At 36.4% G+C, this 26,926-nt stretch overlaps 1 protein-coding gene across 2 annotated transcripts; it reads left to right on the forward strand.

Annotated features, from left to right (window-relative positions):
- The first annotated feature begins 15 nt into the window (after positions 1–15).
- cd109 (CD109 molecule) lies at positions 16–26,926 on the forward strand. Of its 2 annotated transcripts, none has more exons than XM_065256567.2 (33): positions 16–161; positions 676–842; positions 1,325–1,353; positions 1,446–1,682; positions 2,685–2,810; positions 3,503–3,542; positions 3,960–4,041; positions 4,123–4,216; positions 4,306–4,444; positions 4,579–4,688; positions 5,103–5,378; positions 6,216–6,314; positions 6,395–6,457; positions 6,632–6,808; positions 7,287–7,439; positions 7,906–7,995; positions 8,082–8,151; positions 8,314–8,419; positions 8,964–9,078; positions 9,165–9,278; positions 9,917–10,135; positions 10,914–11,055; positions 11,354–11,530; positions 11,612–11,693; positions 11,921–12,149; positions 12,307–12,478; positions 15,520–15,710; positions 23,361–23,519; positions 23,645–23,710; positions 24,688–24,824; positions 24,904–25,060; positions 25,254–25,356; positions 25,441–26,926. In XM_065256567.2, exons 1-33 carry the CDS (start codon positions 91–93, stop codon positions 25,641–25,643), a joined length of 4,395 nt encoding a protein of 1,464 aa, XP_065112639.1. In that variant the 5' UTR covers positions 16–90; the 3' UTR covers positions 25,644–26,926. The 2 variants fall into 2 exon arrangements, with proteins under 2 accessions (XP_065112639.1, XP_065112640.1); XM_065256568.2 differs by having other exon boundaries at positions 8,317–8,419.

The following is a 26,926-nucleotide window of genomic DNA, read 5'->3' on the forward strand; positions in this document are numbered from 1 at the left end:
TGGAGTGATGGAGGATCAGGTGTTTAAAGTCTCTATAAAAGCATCTGTTCATATGAGAACATCACTGCCTTCACAGTCTTACACCTGCAAATGGAGCCACTTCAAGTCTTTACAGTCCTGGCATTTATTCTAGTTTGCGGTGGACAGTCAACTACACCAAGGTATTTTGAGCAGACTAATTCATTCATAAAATAAGATTTTATTTCTGCGAGAAAGAAATATCATAAAAATTGCATTTTGATTATTTAAATTTATTTTTAAAGCTTTCACATATATGTTGTTTAAATGTAGTCCACAAGACCAAATAATGACTGCATTTACACAAAGTACATTGTCATGACTCTTAATAAAGTGTGTTGTCGTCTTGAGCATTAATGAGTATTTAGAAATTGCATTTATGAATGTATTTTAATGCATGATGGAGAATATCGTTAGGTTGTTTAGTTTTGTAAAATAGAAATAGATTATAATATTAACAGTAAATGTTTAGTACTTTTGTGACATCCTACAGAAGAAGTTTGAATAGGCCCTCATATCACCTGCTTGCTTCAGTTCCAATATAAGCAGATTTAGACAAGTACCATAAAACAAAGTTTGACCTATATACTGATCTATTTATCTATATATTCTGCATTTACTTTATAATAAGATGAAGGGTGTTTCATCGTTTTTCAGCTCAGAACACAGGTCCTCGTATCTGATATCCGTCTCTAAAGTCCTGCGCTGTGGGGTGCCGACCAAACTATCAGTCACTATTCTTACAGACCATCCCATAAATGTCACTTCTGAACTCATTCATGGAAACATCAGCGTGGCCAAAACGCATGGCATCATCCCAGGAGGTAAATAACTCTTTACTTTAATATTACTATTAACTCGATTATTTGACTGCTTTTTATTATTGTCTGCATCCTCCTACAAAACCAAAAGCCATTTGTGTCACTCATATAGAAAAGTTTGTCCTTATTGCAATGTTAGTAAATTTTTGATGAAAACAAAACATATTAAAATTCAACTACTATTTTGTCTTCATTCCATCTATATATAAATCTTATTTAACAATGCATTAAAAGATTTCAAGGTGTCAATGTTTTTGTTAAAATATCTTTTGTAAGCAGCATGTAAACAAATGAAACTGTTGAGCTGTTATCATTTCAAGATGTGTCAGTAAAGGCATTATTGTATAAATTCTTGCATAAATGTACTATACGTCAAAATCACCTTCTCAAACTTGTTACCTCATTCAGTTATGACACATACAATATACAACTCCACCCTGTTGAAATGCGCTCATGTCATTAATTTGTTTTGTGTTGTTTTTAAGGTTCTACTGGAACCCTCGTTCTTCCTCCTGTGAGTATGAGAACTGTCGACTGTAGTTATGAATCAGATGGAGGTGTGTGTGTGTGTGTCCAGATGTCTGTTAACTGTCGTCCTCTCTGCAGGTATATTACAGTGACAAAAGTCACTTGTATCTGTATGAGCTGCATGTCAAAGGCTTTGCTGGAAACACTGAAATCTTCTCCAACACCACCATGATGATGTTTAGCCCAAAGTGCACATCAATTTTTATTCAGACTGACAAAAACAACTACCAGCCAGGACAGACTGTGAGGTTTCGGGTCGTATCTCTAAAACCTGACGGAAAGCCATACGGAGGCAAGATAGACATTTTTATTCGGGTATGTTGGTCAAATATTTAGTTATTTTTAAGTACTACTGGCAACATCATAAAAGATAAATCAGCCAACAAGACTGAAAACTCATCATTGCCCCCTGAAATAAAAAGCTTACCTAAAATGAATCATTATAAACCTAAGATGCATGGATTATGTCTAATAAATAAATAAATGACCATATCTTTATACACGTGTGCATTGCAAAGATCTAGTCATTGTGATGCCATCAATACAGTTGTGTTGTTTTACAGTAATTAATAATGACATGAAAATGAATCTTAATTACTGTGAGAATTAAACATTTCCTTCTGCTCACAATAAATACACGTCTAGACTCAGCCCACATAAACACCGTTAAGTGATTCAGAGCTGAAAGTTCCTCACCCAGATAACCGTCAAGTAACTAGTTCAGGTTTAACTGTAGTATCACACATCAAACCTATCAGGTTTTAAACTTGTATTCATCTATTGGTAGAGAGACCTGTTTACTAAACTGTCAACATTTTAAAGGTGCAGTGTGTAATTTTTAGAAGGATCTCTTGACAGAAATACAAAATAATATACAAAACTAAATTATCAGGGGTGTACAAAGACCTTTTTATAATGAACCGTTATGTTTTATTACCTTAGAATGAAACGTTTTTATCTACATACACCAAGGGTCCCCTTACGTGGAAGTAACCATTTTGTGGTGCCATGTTTCTACAGAAACCCTTAATTGGGCAAACTTTTTTTGCTAAGTTGTCTCCGATGATAACATGTTTTCCTGGTGGAGGCTTCAAAAGCAAGGGGTGAGACGTTTGTTGCAATTTGCAACCTCACCACTAGATGCTGCTAAATTTTACACACTACACCTTTAACAGTTTCTTTGCTCTCTTAGCTGCTTGATGATGACACCTGTTCCTTAAATCAATCACAAAATAAATTCAGTGGAGGTACAGCTGACATTATATCCAAATACCAGATCACAATCCTGTCTGTATTCTTGTGTGTTTTTGTGTTTAGGATCCGAGAGGAAATCTGATTCGGCAGTGGCTGTCTGTTGATGGCGTTCTCGGTGCTGTTTCAGAAGAATTCATCCTCTCTCAGAATCCATCACAAGGCCAATGGACAATTACAGCTAAAATCAATGTGAGTGTGAAACATCACATCTTAAGAGTTTTTATTCGGATTATTCATAAAGGACACAAGTTTTGACTTGAGGAACCATCAAGAACTGCATAGCAATGCCTTCACAAAAAGCTTTCCAGCAAGTAAAAACTGAGATATAAGTAACCCACTTCTACCCTTAATACCCTTGCATTTGGTTACATGCCATTTTTGCCTAAATAACCTCAAGTATTTCATCATGTGTGCAAAGTAGACAGGTGTTCAAAGTGTTTGCTTTCATTTCTTTTATAAGTGTATACCCATCGTCTATTCTTGGGCTATGGTTAGACGTCTGTTAGACTTTCACTGACAGCCCTGGTTTTAGACAAAGTTTCTTGCTGAGTTTGTACCTCTTACATTTTCATCAGTAAGTGTAAACATCTAGGGGTGGTTTCCCGGGCAGGGATTAGCTTAAACCGGGACTAGATCTTATTTTAATTAGGAAATATAACTAGTTTGAACAAACCTGCCTTACTATTAACATTACTTGTTTGCATTTTGAGGCAAAACAAATGTATTTTAAGATATGTCAGTGCAAGTTTTTAGTTTGGACAGCTTTTACTTTTATTTTAGTGTAGGACTAGTCTAATCCCTGTCCGGGAAACCGCCCCCTAGTGTTAGACCGTTTTATTGTTTGATTTTAACACTACAATTTTACTGTTTCTAACATTTAGGAAGTTGTAAAAGAGAGACATTTCAATGTTGAATACTATGGTAAGTTTTTACCTACATAATAATTCATATTTTGTGAAAGAAATCAATAATGAATCTATTTGCAGACCTTGATATATGATATACAAAACCAGTCATAAGTCACGCGGGTATACAGTATTTGTAGCAATAGCCAAGAATGCATTGTACTGTATGGGTCAACATTCTCAGAAATCATTATGATGTTAAATAAAGATCATGTATTTATCATTAGTAATATGTGTTGTTAAGGACTTCATTTGGACAACGTTTAATATGAGTTTCGGCCAAATATTGTCATATCTTAACAAACATGCATGTATGCATCAATGGAAAACTTAATTATTCAGCTTATATAAATGTAATATAAATCTCAATTCCAAATAATGATGGTTTAGTGGTCCAGGGAGACATATATTTATTATTAATATGTGTTTTTAGTGCTTCCTAAATTTGATGTGAAGGTGAACGTTCCTTCGGTCCAATATTATGAAGATACTTTGTTTGGTACGGTCACTGCCAGGTAACTGTTTGTCTTAAACAACAGATTCACGAGTGATACAGAAATAAAATATTAAAAGTTTGTACCATCTCTATTCTTTAGCTATTTTTATGGGAAACCTGTCAGTGGTGAAATGAACGTTTCGTATGCCCACGTTTTCCAAGGTCTGGTTAAGCGTTACCAAGAGGAAGGAACAGTAAGTTACAGACAGATTCAGGAAATATAACCGTGTTATTCAAAGTTAGATTAAATAACCATTAACCATGCATTTCATCTCTGGTCTAGATCGATGGCTCTGCCAATATTATATTTGATGCATTTCGCTTGGACAACCAATCTGTTGAGTTTTTATATTCACAATACGAAGGATACACGGCTGGTGAATATATTGAGATCAATGTGACAGTGACCGAGCGTGCTACAGGTGTGTCCCACCTGCCATCCATCATGATCCCAATTATTAAACACATAAGCTAACCTGCATGCTCCAAACTATCACCTAGACAAATAAAGATGTCCTTTCAGGTTTAATGTAGTGAATAATCTCTGTCTTTGTAGGGCTGACGTACAACAGTAGTGAAAGAGTTTCCATTGTGCAGAATAAATATAATCTAGAGTTCCTGCAGTATCCAGAGATCATACGACCGTCCATGACCTTCATGGCTCAGGTAAACACAAAATGATTCATTTATCTGTTTTCATATTAATGATTTTATTCTGCATGCATATAATTCTTTACTGGTGTGCACCTCATTAGTTTCTTCTGCTCATACTCGGGGTTAAGGATTTAAATAACTTCTGATCTGAAGTGAAATACTTCCCAGTGTATTATAGAGAAAAATTATATTTTAATTAAATCTTGTCTTGTTGAGGTGAGAATTGTCTGAGCTTAGATATTTTACCTGAGGAAAACCAAATGCTCAGAAAAACTGATGTCAAAGGATCAGAGAGTCTAACTCTCTTTTGACATGAACCGAACACATAACACAATGTTATGCAATGGGTTTTGCACAAACAAGCTGCATTCAGATTTTCTACTTTAAAGGCACATTTTAATTTCTGTGTTTTCTCTCTTTATTAAGTTGAAATTATCCAGTTATGATGGCCGGGCCTTGACCGATGAAGAGCGGAGTGAAAGTGTGCGGCTGACTGTCACCCAACAGAAGTTTAGTCCTTGGATGTGGATGCAGGAGAAAACTGAATGGTTGGAGACTTCTGTCCCGGATGACCAATCTTCCTTCAGCTTTTCTCCATTTGATAATCTTTCAGTCCGAGAGATGAATCTTTCTCTTCCTCCTGATGGAGTGATGTCATTCCAGATTAAACTCAATGATGATGTAGATACGCTTGATTTAAAGGTGTGAGGGCTTTCTCATGTCTGTATGATTGACTACTACATTACAATTTATAGCCCTTGGTGAAAGTATTGTCATGGGCATTTGTTTTTGATTCAAAGCCCAGTTTTAAAACCAGCTGCCAAGGCTGTCGTCATTCTGCTTTGTATGTTTTGCCTCCTAGCCTAATACATTCACCACAAGTGTTGGGGAAGTTATTTTTAAAAGTAATGCATTACAATATTAAGTTACTCCAAAAAAAGTAACTAATTGCGTTACTTAGTTACTTTTTATGGAAAGTAATGCTTACGTTACTTTTTAGTTACTTTTGCGTTACTTTTTCTTGTCTGAGATTTGATCTCTTTCAGGCCTTGCAGGTGTTTTTTATGACTGAAAAGTTCTGCATATTTCATCACAAAAATGTCAAGCTCTGGGCTCAGTTTCTGACTCAACAGGCGTCTACGCATAGAGTCCATAATGTGACTACGTTTAGTTTCATTCAGTACATCATTTTTTATCGAATTAAACTAAAAATGTAACTTGCATTACTTTTTTTTTAAAAGTAACTGAAATATTAATGTGTACATTTATAAAGTAATGCATTACTTTACACGTTACTTCAGAAAGTAATATTATTATGTAATGCACGTTACTTGTAATGCGTTACACCCAACACTGGTCACCACAGTGCCTTTTAAAAAGGACATGTAATGTACCTAACCCTCAGACTTCTTTAAATTGGCACTAAATCTGTTCTTCATGAGCTTATAGATCTTAAGGGTCAAAGTTTATGAGATTTAGGCATTCGGTGATGTTGTATTACTTGTCAATCTGAGTGCTGCCACCTGCTGTTTGTTTCAGGCTGAGTTTAATGACACGGTCAGTAGATTACATCTTTCCAGAAGTTATTCTTCAGCCAGTGGATCTTATATGCAGCTGCACAGAAACAATCATCCTCAGGTACTCATGGGCTTTCTGCAGGTTGTGTGATGTCACAGGTAAAGCTTTTCTTTCATTGAGTGTCTGTGTGACTTTCACAGGTCGGACAGCCTCTGTGTTTGACCGTGGAGAGCAATGCTAACCAAACCAAATTCCATTATCTGGTAAGTATCTCCCATTGGTGGATATGAAGTCATCTTTTATCTTTTGAACTTTGTATGCTGTCATAATTTAAGTTTAGATTCTGGTATCTGAACTGTAAGCTTTTATTACTTCATGCTTGTGCTATAGACATTGTGAGATGTTGTGTGATGGTGCATAATAAAATATGTCTGCAGGTGATGTCTCGAGGTCGGGTGGTGACTACAGGAACTTCAGAATCCTCATCTTTCAATCTGATCACTGATCAGTCCTGGACTCCGCTGGCCTGTGTTCTTGTGTACTTCACGCTCCCTAATGGAGAGATTATCAATGATGCTTTACATGTCACTTTTACACAAGCCCTGGCAAACAATGTAAGTGTACAGGATCTAGAGATGAATCAACCAATCATCACAAATAGCTATTTAGTTTATCTAGATCATATTATAGTCAAATAAGGAGGTTCTCATTAGATTGTTGTTATTTTTAGCTGTATTTGACCTGATTCAGTTCAATCTAAATATAGTTTTACCTTTGTCTTGACAGTTTAGATCTGCTACGCCACGACGTTATCCTGAATGAAGGCTTTTACTAAATCATGCACATAATAACAGAGTATAGGAACACATGCTGTAGTAGCAGATCTAGGCAGGTGGTGCTGGGGAGGAGGTGGGTTAGGATAAATCCTGCTAGTGGTACTGAAATGAACCAGGACAGAACAGAATTTAACAGGTCTGCTGAGGATCTAGCAGCTTTATGACAACCAATAAGCTGCACGGATGAGTTTCATGTTCATACTGAAGAGTTATTTTACATGAACTATGTATAAGATGTCTAATATGTGAATCGCAGGTGTCTCTGAGGTGGAGTCAGGACCGTGCAGAACCGGGCGACTCTGTTTCTCTGTCCGTCTCCGTTTCTGAGCCTGGATCTCTGGTGGGAATACTGGTGGTGGATAAAGGGACACTGGACTCTAAAACAGACAATGGCATCACAGACAAGACGGTACAATTGTCTAAAGCAATCTCTTCTCTGTCTTTTACGAATCTGCATCCTCACTGAACAATCTGAGAATCCCCAGGGATTTTGAGGCTCTTTGTTTTCTGGATTTCTCACATGATGTCTGATCTCTTTCATTGTATTGAGGTTTGAGTTTGGGAAATCATCTTACAGGTTTGCCTGTTTTTCTATTGTTTGTGCTTGATCACACAATAACTGATGCTGGTCTGCCTATGTTACTCAACACCCGACACTACGCCCCAGTTTCAGTTCAGGACAAAAGGAAGAAACTGAGGTTAAGGGTGTTATTGAGAACTAGGGGAACAGGTTTTAATAGTTCTGAATTGAGTGTTTATTACAACAATGGGTTTGTGATGACCCTGGAACAGTTCATATTCTGTCAGTAATTATAAAAGATTTTCTAACATGGATCTAATATCAGTAAACGAGAGGTTTCTGTTGTGTTTTACAGGTGCTGGAGGAGTTTATGTCTTACAGCAGAGAAAAGACCTCTGTAAATCTCTGGGGCATGAAAATGGGCGATCCGTACTCGATATTCACGGTAGATCAGATTTATGAATCGTATCTCCGTCATGGCAGATGTATCACCTACATATCAGCAGTGGTTTACTGTGTTTTATTCTGCAGTATTGTGGCGTCACAGTCCTGACAGACGCCAGACTCGACCTGGAGAACAATTTCATGTTTGCTGAGTTTCGTAAGTCTTCAGGCTGAAGCTGCATAGTGTTTATCACAAAGTAGACAATGTGCGGTAGACATAAACCTTTCACTGTTACTTTTTATGCAACTTTCATGCCACTCAAATGAATGTTAGTGTAGTTGATAATCATCTTCTCATTAAGGTTCATGTGTTTCACAGCAGGGGAGATCTACGGCACAGATCCTCAGTCTGATGGATTCTTTCAAGAGACCAAAGAGAGAAAATTCTTTCCTGAAACCTGGATCTGGCTGGATGCTAATATGAGGTATGGAGGGAGACTTTTAATGAAATCTTAATGAATTCAATTTCCAAAGAATTCTGCCATCAAAAGTTAATCCATTTACTGGCACTGTCACATGAGCAGGATACCTGAGTTTACTTCAATATTTAGCAATTTTCATATTTCAAAACCTTTTAGCATAAACTATAATGCAGTGACAGTCATTTATTAATTTGTGACAAGAGTATGCAGCAACCTGTTGACACCTAGTGGCCGTTGTTGGGAAATGCACTAAAATTGTAACACAAATCTCATTTTTTTGTGAAAATTTTATGTATAAAATATATACTTTATTGCATTATTTTTATTTATTCCAATAAATGTAAACTGCTATAACAATTATTCACATCCAGACACTTCTGTGAGAAACTTTAAAGACTTTCTTTACAAAAAACAGTTAGTACATCACCTTTTCACCACCCTACTCAAAAGGGGTGCGCCAGTTAAAGGGTTAAATAAATTCTAAGATGTCTAAGACAAAGTTAATACTTTAATGAAATATAACTGTAAGATTTTGTTGCTTTTACAGTACATCCACCGTAAAATCTTTCCCCTTCACCGTGCCAGACAGTATGACATCTTGGGTGGCGTTTGGCATTGTGATGTCCGAGGGTCTTGGTTTGGGCATCAGTGCTCCTGTTGAGGCAAAATATCATTTACATTATTAGTTGAATATTGATATATAATGAATGACACAGTTCTGAGGATTACAAGAGTTTTCTTTGTGCAGTTGACAGTTTTCCGGGATTTCTTCCTGTCTCTTAATCTTCCGGCGTTCATCATCCGTGGAGAACTGCTACTGTTGGAAGTCAATTTATTCAACTATATGAATGTGGATATGGAGGTGGGATTTGTGTTTTGTTTCTAAACTATATTTAAACAAAAGTACACTGCAAAAAATGACTTTCTCACTTAGTATTTTCATTTTGTTTTCAGTCCAAATATCAAAAAAATACTTAAATCAAGATGCATTTTCTTGATCTAGTTTTTAGACAAAAAATATCAAATTAAACGGAATTTGTGCTTAAAATAATTACATTAAAAACAATTAAATAATATTTTTTTTCTTGAATTAAGTGTTTAAGAAAAAAGTTTTTTCTTACCCTATTAGCAGATTTTTTTTCTTAAATCTTTTGCTCAAATTCACTTAAATTGTATATTGTTTGTCTAAAAACTTATCAACCTTATCAAGAAAATGCATCTTAATTGAAGTATTTTTAGATTTGTACTGAAAACAATACTAAAATACTAACTAAGAAAGTCATTTTTGCAGTGTATTTGTGTGAGATTATTTGCAAAAATCTATAAAATCAATTCCTTTCCTATAACTTATATTTTATTGAATATCGTGTTTCACTTATAAAAGTTGAACTCTTTTCACTTTGTTTGAAATGTTGCTTCATGCTGACCTAAACCCAGACTCTTTCAGTTTGCCTTTACTAATAACCTTCATCTGTTTTGTGTCTTCATTTCTTGTCCCAGGTAATTGTAGTCGTGGCAGAAAGTGAGATGTTTGAGTTTGTGTCTCCAGACGGTAAAGGATCTCCTCTGGCCAGCGTGAGAAAGATCTACGTCCAGAGTCAGAACATTACGTCCGTTGTGTTCCCGATCCGAGCTCTGGCACTGGGAGAGATGCCCATCTCCGTCAAAGCCACGTCCACGTACAATTCAGACTTAGTCTACAAAACTGTTCTTGTTAAGGTGATTTTCTGACTGACAGATGAGTTATTGTAAATCTCATAAAACATCATGTGTGCTTATAGTTCAAAACTGTTCAAATGGAAAGAAGAAATATTTTGCATTAAGTTGACATTGTTTTCATGATAAATAAGTGCTCAAAGTCTCATTTTAGGCTTATTTGTCACAATGCATTATTTTTCTGTATAAAAAATAACTTAGGCTGCATCTGAAACCGAAGGCGGTTGACTTGTTGCCTCGTTGCCTCATGAGGTAATGACTTTGGCGACATGAAGGCAGCTCTGCATTGCAAAAAATAATTTTCAAGAAAAAAAATTCTTTGTATTTTTGTCTTATTTTCAGTAAAAATATCTAAAAATTTATCGATGAGCAAAATGAGTTTTTAGACCAAAAATATCAAATTTAAGTGATTTTGTGCATAAAACAAGCAAAAAAATCTGCCAGTGGGGTAAGCAAAAAAATCTTGCAAATTCCCGGACAGGGATTAGACTAGTCCTAGACTTAAACACTTTTAAGAGCTCTCCAAACTGAAAATATCTTGCACTGACATATCTTAAAATACATCAGTGCCCTTTGTTTTACCTCAAAATGCACACAGGTAATGTTTTTAGTAAGGCATGTTTGTTAAAACTAGTTATATTTCCTAATTAAACTAAGGCCTAGTCCTGGATTAAGCTAATCCTGGTCCGGGAAACCGCCCCAATATAATTTTAAAGTGGAGTCCTTCATATGGTTATCTGATGATTTGTATCTCATTTAGTTAAACTCTTTTTCTTTGTAGGCGGAGGGAATGGAGCAGTCGTCTACTCAAACGGTGTTTCTGGAGTTTCCATTGAATCAGAGGACTCTGTCCAGATCATTGGAGTTCAGTTTTCCTGCAGATGTCGTTCCAGGCAGTCAGAGGGCCACAATATCTGCTGTGGGTCTGTGTCACATATTACTCTATAAACAAATGATATTTCTCTGTATTCTGTTACTTATACTGCACAAACTATTAGCGTTCAACCACACATTAATCGCAGGTCCGAAGTGCGCAAACATGCATACCTGTAAAGCTACGCACATGCCGAAGCATTTGAAGCCAAACATGAATAAAAAAGCTGTGGTCCAGATTTATTTGAGATTTGGTTAAGATAATTATTTGCTACTTACTACTTAACAGTAGCTTACTTACATGTAGTTTGTTTTTGTTTGTTAATTTTCAACCCATCTGTGTGACAGGTGACATTTTGGGTCCATCTATCGGCAATCTGGACTCTCTTATTCAGATGCCGTACGGCTGTGGTGAGCAGAACATGATCCATTTTGCTCCAAATATTTATGTTCTCCAGTACCTGAGAAGTTCAGGGCAGAACGAGGAACAGACGAGGATCCGGGCCATGAGCTACATGTTGACAGGTGTGTGGTTAGCATCTTATTCTCATGAGACACACAGCACATTTTACTCTCTTAACACACAGTTGTTATGTTTTATTTCAGCTTATGAACGCGAGCTCTCGTATCAGAGGAGCGATGGGTCATTTAGTGCGTTTGGTGACAGTGATAACTCTGGCAGCACCTGGTATACATTCACACTTATCATACGTACTTCAAGTCATATCTCTGTCTTATTATCATTTAATAAATGAAGAGTTTAAACTGTTAATCCTGCTCTGTGTTACCTTTTCATTCATATGAAGATTACATTGCTAACCCTACGGTAATGAATTATGTATTTTTATTCTTCTTATCAGCAGGCGAGTGTTCAGCAGGGTGTTTATGTGTTTGTTGTTGTTGTGTAACAATCAGGTTATCAGCGTTCGTGCTGAGATGTTTCCTCCAAGCTCGAACTTTCTTTGCGATTGATCCGACGGTGATACAGAGGACGGCTGATTGGCTGGTGACGCAGCAGAACCCTGACGGTTCCTTCAGAGAGCCGGGTCGAGTCATCCACACAGAACTGCAGGGAGGTTTGGACGGGTCGGTTTCTCTCACATCTTACGTCCTCATGGCGCTCCTGGAAGATGAACAATACAGGGTCAGTACACTTCCATCAATTATCGTCCAATTATTGTTGATCCTTTAGAAGCTAAGTGCAAATGTTATGGTTTGGTTACATGTGAAAAAACATGGATATTGTCTTATAGACAGAGAAATACTGTTAAATACTAATAGTCTTTTTGTGTCTCTTTCAGAATATCTATGAAGGACGTGTATCTTCTGCCAAAAGTTATCTGATATCTCAGCTGAATCAGGGTCTCTCCAGTAACTACAGTCTATGTTTGGTCACCTATGCGCTCTCATTGGCCAACAGCTCGACTGCTGTATCTGCTCTTACACAGCTGATGAACAGAGCTTACATTAGAGGTAAATATACTCAATGAAGTTCACACATTCACACATCAATACAGTTTCAACCCTACAATTTACTTCTGTAGACTTATACAGGGTTTGATATGTTTTCTCTCCTCCTGTGGTCTTTATATCAATCAATAGACCATATAAAACAAACAGATGCAAACAGGGGCGTCAGTTTGTGTTGAAAAGTGGTGGGGACAAAAGATAAGATGAAAAAACATTACAGCAGGATGGGAAAAATATTGAATAACGGCTCATCAAAAATGGGCATAGCATAGGCTCATTTCATACTGTAGAAAACAGCAGCACGTTAAGTCAATGATAACAATGAAATTCATTACGTATGTAAAAGAAAACACACTATTAGCACACAACACAACATATGTGACCCTGGACCACAAAACCAGTCATACACTGCAAAAAATGATTTTCAAGAAAAATGTTCTTAGTAATTTTGTCTTGTTTTCAGTAAAAATATCTAATATCTTTTTCTTGATGAGCAAAATGACCTAAGAAAATAAGTCTAATTTTTAGACCAAAAATATCAAATGTAAGTGATTTAAAACAAGCAAGAAAATCTGCCAATGGGGGAAGCAAAAAAATCTTGAAAATTTTTCTTAAACACTAAATTCAAGAAAAATTCAAGAAAAAATTGCTTACCCCATTGGCAGATTTTCTGGCTTGTTTTATGCACAAAATCACTTAAATTCGATATTTTTGGTCTAAAAACTAGATTTTTGCTCATCAAAAAAGCATCTTAATTTAAGAATTTTTAGATCTTTTTACTGAAAGTAAGACAAAAATACTAAGATTTTTTTCTTGAAAATCTGACATTCTAACTTAGTATTTTTGTCTTGTTTTCAGTAGAAATATCAAAAAATTCTTAAATCAAGATGTATTTTCTTGATGAGCAAAATGGCATAAGAAAATAAGTCAAAAAATATACAATTTAAGTGAATTTGTGCTTAAATTAAGCAAAAATATCTGCCAATGGGGTGAGAAAATTTTGCTTAAATTAAGTGTTTAAGAAAAAAAATTCTTATTTTTAGATTTTTTTTGCTCACCCCATTGGCAGATTTTTTTTCTTGTTTTAAGTAAGTTTTTTTTTTTGTCTTAAAACTAGACTTATTTACTTCGGTCATTTTGCTCATCAAGAAAAATCTTGATTTAATTATTTCTACTTAATTTTTTGATATTTCTACTGAAAACAAGACAAAAATACTAAGTAAAAAAGTCATTTTTGCAGTGTAAATCCCACATCTATTGCTTGATTTTTCAGAACATTTTAACCAAATGCTTTCAAAAGTGGTGGGGACATGTCCCCAGCGTCCCCAGTGCAAATGACACCTATGGATGCAAATAAGAAATATATTATGCAGCACACCTGCTGTCTAAGTTACAGTATAGAGTAGATCATTCATGTCAAATGCAATAGATGTGCTGACTGTATTTAAAACATAAACAATGCTCAACATGTTTAATACATAAGCCTATGTTCTTTGTCTATCAAGGTTTATTTACTGTAAGCTTGTTTCTGTAGAGTTAGCAAAGTTGATTCCCAACATTATACAAATCAGCAGACAAATTTACTCGTATTCGTCATCCTACAAATTCGTCACACACTAAAACCATTCCATACTGGGTCCAATGCATAATAATTAATCTGTACAATATACATAAAACAATACAATATATGTCTTCATAAAGTCATGACACTATTCATTACGAATGGATAAACAACATTAGCAACAATCTATTGACCACAATACTCAGTCATTGTAAGTCGAACAATGTTTTGTTTTTTGCCACTATGAGGCTGATATAACACAAAATGTAATTTCAGTAAATAAGAGAAAAACAGAACATTGATGAAAGTAAATAAACATTTGTTATTTATAATATTTATAAATATATTCTTTATATATTCTAAAGTACCTCAAACATGTTTGCAAGACATGTTTAATGTGGATCTGACATCTCACGGTACTCTTTGAATAATAATTTACTGCACACCAGAGTGTTGTTGTGTGTAACACGACTTTAAAAAGTGAATAATGATCGGTCATTTTACTATCTGTCAGACTTTGACTTCACATCTGAGTGTCTGTTCATAACAAACAACAAATTTAAGTAAAAGAAAAATGAACTGGCCAATTGAAAAGATTTTTTGGCCAATGCCAATAATAAAAAAGTAGAAATATCAGTCGATATATCGGCCATCGCAATATACTGGTCAATCACTAACACCTACAATCTTGTTTCCAAGCTGTTTCACACTCATCAGCCACCAGGTGGAAATGGTTAGAGAGTTAACTTAGCTTGAAGGTCACCAGTTAAAGTCTTATAGCCAGCAGTGTCCCTGTGCAAGGCATCTTATCTCCATTTTGCTTGTATGGTGGTTCTGAATTGTTAAAACACCTCACTAAATTCTTTGCTTCGAATGCAAAAAATTTAGAAAATTGAACATTATCTGAATTTTTTTTTATGACAGACGAAAGTTTAGAGGCCGTGTGTAAACATGACTGACACAACGTGAGGTCGTATTTATTTTTTTAACGTGCAAACATTTTGAATGAGTATTGTGTGCAAACTGCATTACTCTTAAAACATGAATAAAATATTTCCTCAAATGATGCAAATGTTTATTAAAGTTTATCATTACTAAATGTTACTTTAACAGCTGCAAGAAGTAACTTTTATCAGCTGTTTTTAGTCTATAAAATCTCACATGTGGGAGATGTGGGAAGTCATGTTTTCTTCTTTATGAATAAATTAATATTTCTTTACGTATAGAAATATTTCTGTATATTTTAAGAGAATATCTGTGAACAGTGCATTACTGTAAAGGGCCATTTGCCATGAATGTTGAATTGTATAAACAGAATGGCACAGACGTAGGACATTAAAAACAACTGAAATAACTGAGAGCTAATCTGGTGAGCAGCTGGATGAACATTTATAAACTAACAATGCAATATTATATGCTTGGGTGCTGTTGCTAGTATTTGGACAGTACTGGGGGTGCTAAGTTATTTTTTTGGGTCTTTTAGATGGAGTGCCAATGTGGAGTCCTCCAGTGAACGTTGAGTCGAGTAACTGGCAGCCCCGTTCATCAGATATCGAGATGTCTGCATATGTACTGCTCTCCATGGACAAACAGGCACAGATAGATGGAGGCTTCAGACTGTTAAAGTGGCTCAGTCAGCAGAGGAATCATCTGGGTGGATACGGATCAACGCAGGTAAACTGAAGACAGAATAGAAACTTCAAACCCATTCTTCTTCTGTTCATTACAGATCAGAATTACAGAGCAATTTATTACATTTTGACGAAAGATTATAAAGGCAAACAGTCTTTGTTTTCCGAATAATACATGCTGTGCAATTGGATGAGAAATGTGCGTTACGAAAGTAAATAGCTTTAGATTTGGATTACAAGTTCAGTTTAAAAGCAATTGAAGCGCGTATTAGTATTTAAACACTTACACATCATCCAGGGCTCTAGACTAACTTTTTGCACTGGTTGTACTGGTGCCCCTAAAAGTTTTTCTTAGGTGCACCAGCACAAAAGTTAGGTGCACCCAAATTTTTGACCGCATCGCATTTATAGTTCACCCAAAAATGAAATTTCTGTCATAATTTACTCACTCTCATGTTGTTACAAACTTGTATAAATGGCTTTGTTCTGGTGAACATGAATGAAAATATCTTGAGGAATGTTTTTAATGAAACCATTCATGAGCCCCATAGTATTATTTTTCCTACTATGGAAGTGAATGGGGCTTCCTTTATTTCATGGAGGTGAATCTTTGTCATGTGAATGTTTCAGTGGGAAATTAAGATGAATTGAATGATGCATCTCTTGAGGTCAAATAAGAAAATATTCTTTGGATTGGAAAAACAGATTTCATGGTGATATTAAAAGTGAAGTTTGGCTTTGGACTGAGAGTCTGTGGGCTGTCAAATGAACACTGAGATTGAGCTTTGATAGATCATTCATGCATGTTAATCTCTCTGCTGTATTATTAAAGAATCCAAAAGCTTTCATCCAATAGGAGCGGCGCAGGACATCAGGCTGCTGTGTTGCAAAATACACACGAGAGATTTCCGAGCCGTTGTCTGTATTCTGTCAGAGTTTTTAGAGACTCATCTGTCTGCCCGCCCGTCTGGCACACATGTGTTGTGTTATTTACAGTCAGACACAGACAGATCTGCGCCTGTTGTTGACAAACAGATTCTGGGTTATGTAGCCTATTAACACCAAATATCAAACTTGGCGCTGAGTTTATTTCAATATTTTGCATCATAATTTTAATCTATCACAACAAACTATATATCATTGGAAAGGTCTAAAAGGCCGTTCACATTATAACTATAATATAAAACTTTTATAATTTTTAAAATGATATATTTTTTATAGTTAAAGAGAATTGCAGATTTCACACCACAATTATACCGATAAATATACAATGAACGATATCGTTGGGACCACTTTAAATGAAACAAGAACAGCAAATTTTAAAAATATTTAATGACCTGTAAACAATTACAAACGTTTTCATTTAAAAAAAAATGTAATATTAGTTAATGCCATTGAAGGTAAATGATTTGCGCGAGCACTGTGCCTCGTGAGAATAAAGTTATTCTTATCATCTGGTGATGTGGATGCCAGTATAGTTATCATTATAGTTATTGTTATAATGTGAACAGCCCTTAAGAATGTCGTTTTCATATTTCAAAACCTTATATTAGTAATAATTATGCAGTGACAGTCATTTATTAATTTGTGACAAGAGTATGCAGCAAACCGTTGACACTAAAAGTCTAACACAAACCTTATTTTTTGTGATAATTTAATGCATAAAATACATGATTTATTGCAATATTTTTTATTTATTACAATAAATGTAACCTTCAATAACAGTTATTTTTTTATATTTTCATCTCCAGACACTTCTGTGAAAAACTTTAAAGTGTCTTCTTTAAAAAAAAGACAAAGATTAGGCTTCTAGACCAAAATAATATTGCCAAAGTTGTAGAGCCTGACCGATATATCGGCAGGCCGATATTATTGGATGATATTAGGCATTTTCCAAACTATCGGTATCGGCATTCATAATGGCCAATAAATTAATATAAAAAAACCCGGACGAAACAGCCTTCATTAGATTTCCTCACTGTTGGTGTTCTTGACAGAGCGCTCTGAACCAGTAGCTGCTGGTGGGGTCCAGATTTAGGCGTCTAGCCACTGCCTGAGTCAAGTGATCAGCAATTTATGTTTTGCTGTCGTTGTTATTTATCAGAACTTAACAGATTTTGTCTCCAGTCCTATTCAAAGTTATATTTATGAACCAAGTCTTTTAAAAAGATAAAAAGGCTTTTTCGCTTTTATCTTTTGATTCAACTACCAGCAGTTCAGCACAGTGCTCAAACTAAACAATTGGGCACTCACACTAAAACTACAAATTCCTGGAACTATATTGATATTTGGAACATTCAACAACTTGGGGAATTTGTCAAAGCGGTCTACCAGTCTGCTATTGCCAGCAGCTGACAATCCTAAAACAGGACAACACAGCTGCCCACACTCAAACAGAAGAAAAGAAGAAAGAATGCCTTCTTCTGGATCTAAATCCACCTGCTGCTCAAATTGCCACAGACTTTTACAAAAGATTGCAGTTCTCGAAACAAAGTTACTTGTGGCGCTGCCGACCCTGCCAGAACATACAGCGGAGCTTCATCGTGGTCCTTCTCAACATAAAGCTGGTGAGTCCTGTGAACCTAATGCTTTTAAACAGGTCATAGTGAGCTCAGAGAAACCTAAAGAAATTGAGGACACAAACCGATGGCATAAACAGGGTGCGAGACCCAAAAGTGCTCAAGACATTAGACTGTCACGAGTGTCACAAATTGCTGCATTAGCATCATCTACCCCAGATATGGGTACAACTCGAGTAGCCAATATTGGTATTCTACCACCCCCTGTACGGCTTGAAAATAGATTTGAAGCACTAATGAGTTTGGGTGAAGAATCCCCAAATGTTAATGGACACAGATCACGTCAGCCAGTAGCTTACAGAGCTAACAGACGCTCAACATCATATAGGCAGTGGCGCTCCGCTCAGACAGCAGCCGAGCCAAACACGCTGATAGTGGGTGACTCTATTATCAGAAACTTTGAAAGCAAGGCATACTGTTTTCCTCGGGCAATGGTTTCTGATGTTAACAAGGAACTTTGCAACATTCTGATGAAACATAAGTCTGTCAGTCGGATTGTCATACATGTGGGAAAGAATGATATTCGGAAAGAGCAGTCTGAGCTCCTTAAGGGGGATTTCAATTAACTTTTTGAAACACTTACAAGACTGAAAGTTAAATTTTTCATCAGTGGACCTCTTCCAGCCCGAGGAACAAATATGTTTTCTCGTCTACTAAGCTTAAATTCATGGCTGCAAAAAACCTGCACCATGAGAGGACTGAATTACATTGACAACTTCAATATCTTCTGGAGTCAAAGGCAACTTTTTAACACAGATGGTATCCACCCAAACAAACTAGGTGCTAGGTTGCTTAAAGACAATATTTTTTTCTCTATGCATCATCCATCAGCTGAGTGTGCCAGTCCACTACTGAACAGCGGAAATGACCACGGGATTTTACACCAGCACCTGGATGGACATTCAGATGACAAGGATAAAACTCTGCAGTCACAACTACTGTTCACAGACACAGCTCAGGCTGAGCCCTGCCCACAGACCTCGCTACAGCTGGATTGTGAATCAACACCCAAGGACGTTTCTGTTGATAATGACCAGAGGAATGATAACACTCCCTCCCAGCCTTCAGGAACACCAGAATCACAGCTGATGTCGTCACACTCTCTCTCCCTCTCTCCAACATCACCACTTCTGGGCTTTTCAGAGAAAATGGAGAAACTGGTATCTGCTGGAACAAAGCTCTCCCACTCTATTGCTGCGAGTCCCCAAATATCAACCAAGAAACGGCGGGCTCCCCAACCACAAAAGCCTTCGGGCCCAGCCCGCCCTCCCCCTCCATCTCAGAGAGCACTCCGACCTCTGCCTCAACGTCAGGGATCACACCAGCCCTCATCTGCAAACAACACTGGTAACTGATGTGTGTTGGGTTCCCGCTACGTCAGCAGTAACAATCATAAATATTTTAAGAACAAGCGGGCGCCCGATGTCCCTTTAGCTTTTCCTATCTCTGTCCTGACATGTGATAGAAAGATGAAGGCCGTCTCCAGCCGCACAGCAATTCTATCTAATCTACTGCCTATTATACGTCATTCTGAGATTGATACAGTTCCAAAACCAGTTACTGTTAAGTTAGCACTTCTGAACATCCGTTCACTAAAGAACAAATCCTTTTTAGTTAATGATCTTATCACCACTAACAACCTGGACTTTATGTTTCTAAATGAAACTTGGTTAGATGACAGCTGCAGTGCTACAGTCCTCAATGAATCAGCCCCACCCAACTTTACCTTTATAAATGTCTGTAGAAATGTTAGAAGGGGTGGAGGAATAGCTGCTTTATTCAAAGATGCCTTTCAATGCAAGCAAGTGTAACTTGGTGATTACCAGTCTTTTGAATATTTGTGTATTGCTCTAAAAGGTACACCACGCATTCTGTTTACAATTATTTATAGACCTCCCAAATACACCTCAGCATTTGTTGATGAATTCACAGAACTTTTGTCAACAATTTCCTCTGAATTTGATTATTTTGTTATTGCTGGAGATTTCAATATTCATAGACAATTCAGAAAACAATACTGCGATTGAACTGTTAAATGTTTTAAACACTTTTGATCTGACCCAGCACGTGCAAGGTCCTACACACAATCGGGGACACACTCTTGATCTGCTCATTAGCAAGGGTCTAAACATTTCATCCACTGTAATCAAGGATGAAGCGCTATCTGACCATTTCTGTGTTTACTTTGATTTATTGATCTGTCCTGCCACTGATGCTAGATCTGTCTATATCAAAAAAAGGTTCATAAATGAGAACACCAGTGAGGTATTTATGAATGCTATGTCAATGTTGCCAAACATATCCGCAGACTCTGTTGATGTTCTCCTTGAAAACTTTAACATAAAAGTTAAAGATGCTATTGATGATATAGCTCCAGTAAAGGTCAGGATGATCACTGGCAGACGTAAAGCACCCTGGAGAAACACAACAGCAGTACAGCACATGAAAAGAACATGCAGAAAAGCTGAACGTATGTGGCGGAAAACAAAACTTGAAGTACATTATAGCATCTATAAGGACAGTCTTCGTGCTTTCAATGTAGAACTAGGCACAGCTAGACAGACCTTCTTCTCCAATATTATAAATAACAACATAAACCACACTCGCACTCTTTTTGCTACTGTAGAGAGACTAACAAACCCCCCAAATCAAGTTCCTAGTGAAATGCTCTCTGACAACAAATGCAATGAGTTTGCTAAGTTTTTCTCTGAGAAGATCAGTAATATCAGAATGGCAATCAATACGGCCTCAAATTGTACTGTGGTCAGTCAGATATCATTGCAACAACCTCAGAAATTAGCCATTCTCTCAGAATTTGACATAATTGATATAAAAACCTTGGAAGAAACAGTACAACATCTTAAAGCATCAACTTGCAGCCTTGACACTCTCCCCACATCTTTTCTCAAAAAGGTGCTTAACTGCTTAGAAACTGACCTCTTAAAAATAGTAAACACCTCTCTGATCACAGGCACTTTTCCAGAGTCATTAAAAAACAGCAGTTGTAAAGCCTCTCCTAAAAAAGAGTAACCTAGACAAAACCATACTTAGCAACTACAGACCTATCTCAAATCTTCCGTTTATAAGCAAGATCGTTGAAAAGGTTGTTTTCAATCAGCTGAACAAATTCTTAAACTCAAATGGTTATCTGGACAATTTTCAATCTGGTTTCCGTCAGCATCACAGCACAGAGACAGTGCTCATAAAGATAATAAATGATATTCGCTTAAACTCTGATTCAGGTAAAATATCAGTGCTGGTGCTACTAGATCTTAGTGCTGCCTTTGACACAGTAGATCACACCATACTCTTACATAGACTGGAAAACTGGGTAGGGCTCTCTGGGATGGTTCTCAAATGGTTTAAAACATACCTACAAGGAAGAGGTTACTATGTGAACATAGGTAACCATAAATCTGAGTGGACATCCATGACATGTGGAGTCCCACAGGGTTCAATTCTTGCACCGCTTCTGTTTAATTTGTATATGCTCCCACTTGGTCAAATAATGAAAAAGAACCAAATTGCTTACCACAGCTATGCAGATGACACCCAGATATACTTTGCCCTGTCACCCAATGACTACAGCCCCATTGACTCTCTATGTAAATGCATTGATGAAATTAACTGTTGGATGCGTCAAAACTTCCTCCAGTTAAACAAAGACAAAACCGAAGTCATTGTATTTGGAAATAAAGATGAAACTCTCAAAGTTAACACATACCTTGACTCTAGGGGTCTAAAGACACAAAATAAAGTCAGAAATCTTGGTGTAATTTTAGAGTCTGACCTTAATTTCAGTAGTCACGTGAAAGCGATAAGCAAATCAGCTTACTACCATCTCAGAAATATTGCCAGAATTAGATGTTTTGTCTCAAGACAGGACTTAGAGAAACTTGTTCATGCTTTCATCACCAGCAGGGTGGATTACTGCAATGGACTCCTTACTGGGATCCCCAAAAAGACCATTAGACAGCTTCAGCTCATACAGAACGCTGCTGCCAGAATTCTGACCAGAACCAAAAAATCTGAGCACATCACTCCAGTCCTCAGGTCCTTGCACTGGCTTCCTGTTACATTTAGAATAGACTTTAAAGTATTGTTACTCGTTTATAAATCACTTCATGGCTTAGGACCCAAATACATGACAGATATGCTAACTGAATATAAACCTAACAGATTACTCAGATCATTAGGATCAGGTCAGTTAGAAATACCAAGGGTTCACTCAAAACAAGGTGCGTCAGCATTTAGCTTTTATGCCACCTCTAGCTGGAATCAACTTCCAGAAGAGATCAGATGTGCTTCAACAGTAAACACTTTTAAATCTAGATTAAAAACACATCTGTTTAACTCTGCATTTACTGAATGAGCACTGTGCTGCTTCACACTGACTGCACCTTTAACTCAAGTCACTTTTACTCCTGTTTTATTCTTTTTAACATTTTAAACTGTTTTATTAAAATCACATTTATTTTCTTTAATTGTTATTTTAAATTCTCATGTATCTTTGTCTTTATTGTGATCTTATCGTGTAAATCTTATTTTTACATTTTCTTTTTTATATATTGTTTTCTCATTTCCGTGTAAAGCACTTTGAATGACCTCTGTGTATGAAATGTGCTATACAAATAAACTTGCCTTGCCTTGCCTTGCCTAAAACTGGTAACTTTGATTTGGTTATTTTTATTCAATGCCCTTTATGTTTCATATCTTAAGTTTGTATTTTTATACATTTTATTTATCAGAACTTTCATATATTTTGACGTTCCTCTGTTCTGTTGTGACAATAAAACAAACAAGTTTCTTTTTAAAATGCATTATCATATTATTTTAGTTTAAACTCATAAATAACTACAAATAACTAATGTTAGGGAAATCTGTTAATGTTTTGTTGCGCGTTTCTGAAAAAAAAATCGGCCAATATATCGGATTTTAAAACCAACAAACATTTGTATCGGTATTGGCCTTCATAATCCTTTATCAGTCGGGCTCTACAAAGTTTGTTAATTTGAAGGTGTACACCCCCCCTCTCCCCCCACACATAAAAAAGGGCTGTGCCATTAAGGGGTTAAATATATAAATGAAGTGATGTTTTGTGTTTTGTGTGTTAGGACACAGTGATCGCTCTACAGGCTTTATCAGTCTACGCTTCATACGGCAGCTCTGCATCCATCGACCTCACAATCACAGTCAACGATCTCATGGGCCGTGTCACCGTCTTCACCATAAACAGATCCAATTACCTGCTTCAACAGAGTCAAGACATGACTGTTAGTCTATATTAACACCTACATCACACATACTGAGATTAAACCTTCATCTCAATATACATTCAACATTGATGCCATATGGTGTAGAGTAATTGACACATCTTTAAAATCTTTTTTTTCTGCAGTTGAATACAGAAGATCAAGTTTATGTTGAGGCGTTTGCAGAAGGTCAGGGATTTACTCTTTTTCAGGTATGTGCAGTATACACGGATTACAAACATTTCGCTGTATTTAAAGGATTAGTCCATTTTCTAATTTGCAAAATGCAAAATGTTGATGTCTTTCTTTGTTCAGTCGAGAAGAAATTATGTTTTTTGAGGAAAACATTCCAGGATTTTTCTCATTTTAATGGACTTTAATGGACCCCAACATTTAACAGATTTAATGCAGTTTCAACAAAGTTTCAAAGGACTCTAAATGATCTCAAACGAGGCATAAGGATCTTATCTAGCGAAACGATTGTCATTTTTGACAAGAAAAAAAAAATGCACTTTTAAACCACACCTTTTCGCCTATCTCCGGTCCTGTGAAGCACCAGCACGACCTCACGTAATTGCGTAATGCCGTGGAAAGGTCACGTGTTACATATATGAAATGCACATTTGCGGACCATTTTAAACAATAAACTGACACAAAGACATTAATTACTATCATTCCTCATACAACAACGCTGGAATGGTCCTCTTTCTCCACACTTGTAAACACTGGAGCGTTGTTTCGCATACGTCATGCGGACCGTGACCTCTTGATGTGATGACGTATTGCATGAGGTCACAGGACCGGAGATAGGCGAGAAGTTGTGGTTTAAAAGTGAATTTTTTTTCTTGCCAAAAATGACAATTGTTTCGCTAGATAAGACCCTTATGCGTCGTTTGGGATCGTTTAGAGTCCTTTGAAGCTGCAATTTTAAACTGCATTTAAACTGTTAAGTGTTGGGGTCCATTAAAGTCCATTAAAATGAGAAAAATCCTGGAATGTTTTCCTTAAAAAACATAATTTCTTCTCGACTGAACAAAGAAAGACATCAACATTTTGGATGACATGGTGGTGAGTAGACTATCTGGATTTTTTTAAAGAAAATGCATAATTTTAATTTGAAGATAAGAGCAGAGTTTGATCTGGTGTTGCTTTAGATGATTAATCTCTCGTCTGTTTCTCTCTGTATTAGCTGAGTGTATTTTATAATGTGAACGGCCTGAGATCATCACGCAGACGTCGTGACGTTTACACAGATGACTTCTTTTATTTGTATGTTGACGTCATGGACGATGACACGTATCATATGAACTTACACGTATGTTTCAAGTGAGTGACTGTCAGTAACACAATCTAGATGTTTGATTGGGTTTGATTGTCTGTATAAAAGCATTGTTTTCTCTTAAAGTCTGAGAGATGGTCAGGGTCTGAATCAAACGGGTATGGCCATTCTGGATGTGGGTTTACTCACCGGCTTCAGTTTGGCACAAGCAGGTGTCCAGACGGATGATGTGGTGAGAAGAGTAGAGACGTCTCCCGGACGAGTTATTCTTTATTTGAGCACCGTGAGTTTCTGTTTTTAACCACATACAAAAGTACCTGCAGACGACATGTTTCGTTTGATATGAAAGAAAGTCGAGTCAGAACTGCAGTCTGATAAAGACACTGATGTACAGCTGTCGCCTTGAATTAGTTTGAACTGATGATCTTGATTTCATTAAATCTGTATAACGTCATCTCTCTCATCTCTCATGACAGGTGACAACATCTGAGTGGTGTCTTGATGTACCCACCAGTGTGGACTTTAAGGTTACAGGTGTTCAGGATGCAGTGGTTATGATCTATGACTACTATGAGCCCCGTAAGCCTCCTAACACAATCTGTCATCTTTAGGATAGTGTGTTTCTGCTGTTTCTCATTCTTAAATGTCCATGGTTATTTGCAGAGCGTAAAACCGTCCGATCGTACACATCCGTGAGAAGACGTGACATGTCTGTGTGTTCTCTGTGTGGATCTGATTGCTCTCTGTGTCAGAATCAGGACCACACGCTGCCTGATGTCATATCCTCCTCCTTTAACAAACATCATCATCATCATCATCTGACCTTCATCTCTCTTCTCTTTATTTTACTGTCAGTCTTTATTTAATCAGTGTTTACATATATTCAGGTCTGAGATCAGTTTGATCAAATGACTGTATATCTAAAATGATGAGATAGTGTAAGTTGTTTTAAATGTTTGTTTTTACATCATAATAAGCTGACAAAGACTTTAGACATAAGTTTTGTGTTTATGTAAAATGTGCTGCTTTATCAATCAAAATTAAATCATCAAAGTTTTAGTATTTTTCTAAGGTACGGCAATATGTGTAAATGAAACGTTTTTATTACGGGCTAGGTATCGATTCAGATGTTCCAGATCGATTCAATTTCGATTCACGAGCTATCAAATCAATTCGATTTCGATTCTAGTTCTCGGAGTGGTTTATATACTCCATTCTCAGTTCAACTCAATGAATAGAGATTTAATACAATTACTATATTATAGAAAAGAACAGTGAACAGAAGTTTACAAGTGGGTAATTAATAGAAAAGAAGAGCCACAAACCTGTATATTAAACTCGTTTATTTTAGGTACACTTGGGTAAATAAAACAGAACCCATCTCTAATTTTCAAATTATGTTTAATACAATGCAATTTTGATGCAAGATAAAAAATGTATGCTGAAAAAGTCAGAACAGTTGCATTTCTTGATCAAACAGGATCAGGTTATTTCATTAAAAAAAAAACGATTCGTGGCCTTTGAGAATCGATTTTGAATCGACCACGTTAAAAAAAAGATATCAAAACTGATGAGTTTATAAATGTATGTGCTGAATGGTTTTCCCCCATCATTACAGTTATAATCTATTAGATCCTGTTGCATTAACATCATGCCACTATTAATGTACTGTACATACAATCTGACTAATATAACAAAGCATTCATTAACATTATAATGTTTAAATAAATTAAATTACTGTAAGTTCCTAAAAGATCATCTTTATCTATTTCCCCACCATTGAGGAGTTATCTCGTCAATTAAGAGAAAACACTTCCCTGCCAATGATGAGTTTTTGTGTCATTCTGTATTTCTGTATTATCCACCAGGTGGTGCTCTTACACAACTTATAAAACACTGAAGCATCCACTGATCCAAAAACAGTAAAAACTCCATGAATCTGAATCTAATCAATAGTCCTTTACAAAAAAGCAATTACAATTAACGCAAATGATTAAATTGATTGCTTTTGAAGAACCCTACCCATATTTGAGAGGTGATAAAAAGATAACAAATAAAGGTAGGATGAAACACTGTCTCCGTTTTGTTTGTTTGAAAGCAGAGGCTCTGTTTTTTTATTTGATGTATTGTATGTTTATATTTTTAGGGA

Source organism: Paramisgurnus dabryanus, chromosome 12 (assembly GCF_030506205.2).
Source record: "Paramisgurnus dabryanus chromosome 12, PD_genome_1.1, whole genome shotgun sequence".
Lineage (NCBI taxonomy): Eukaryota > Metazoa > Chordata > Actinopteri > Cypriniformes > Cobitidae > Paramisgurnus > Paramisgurnus dabryanus.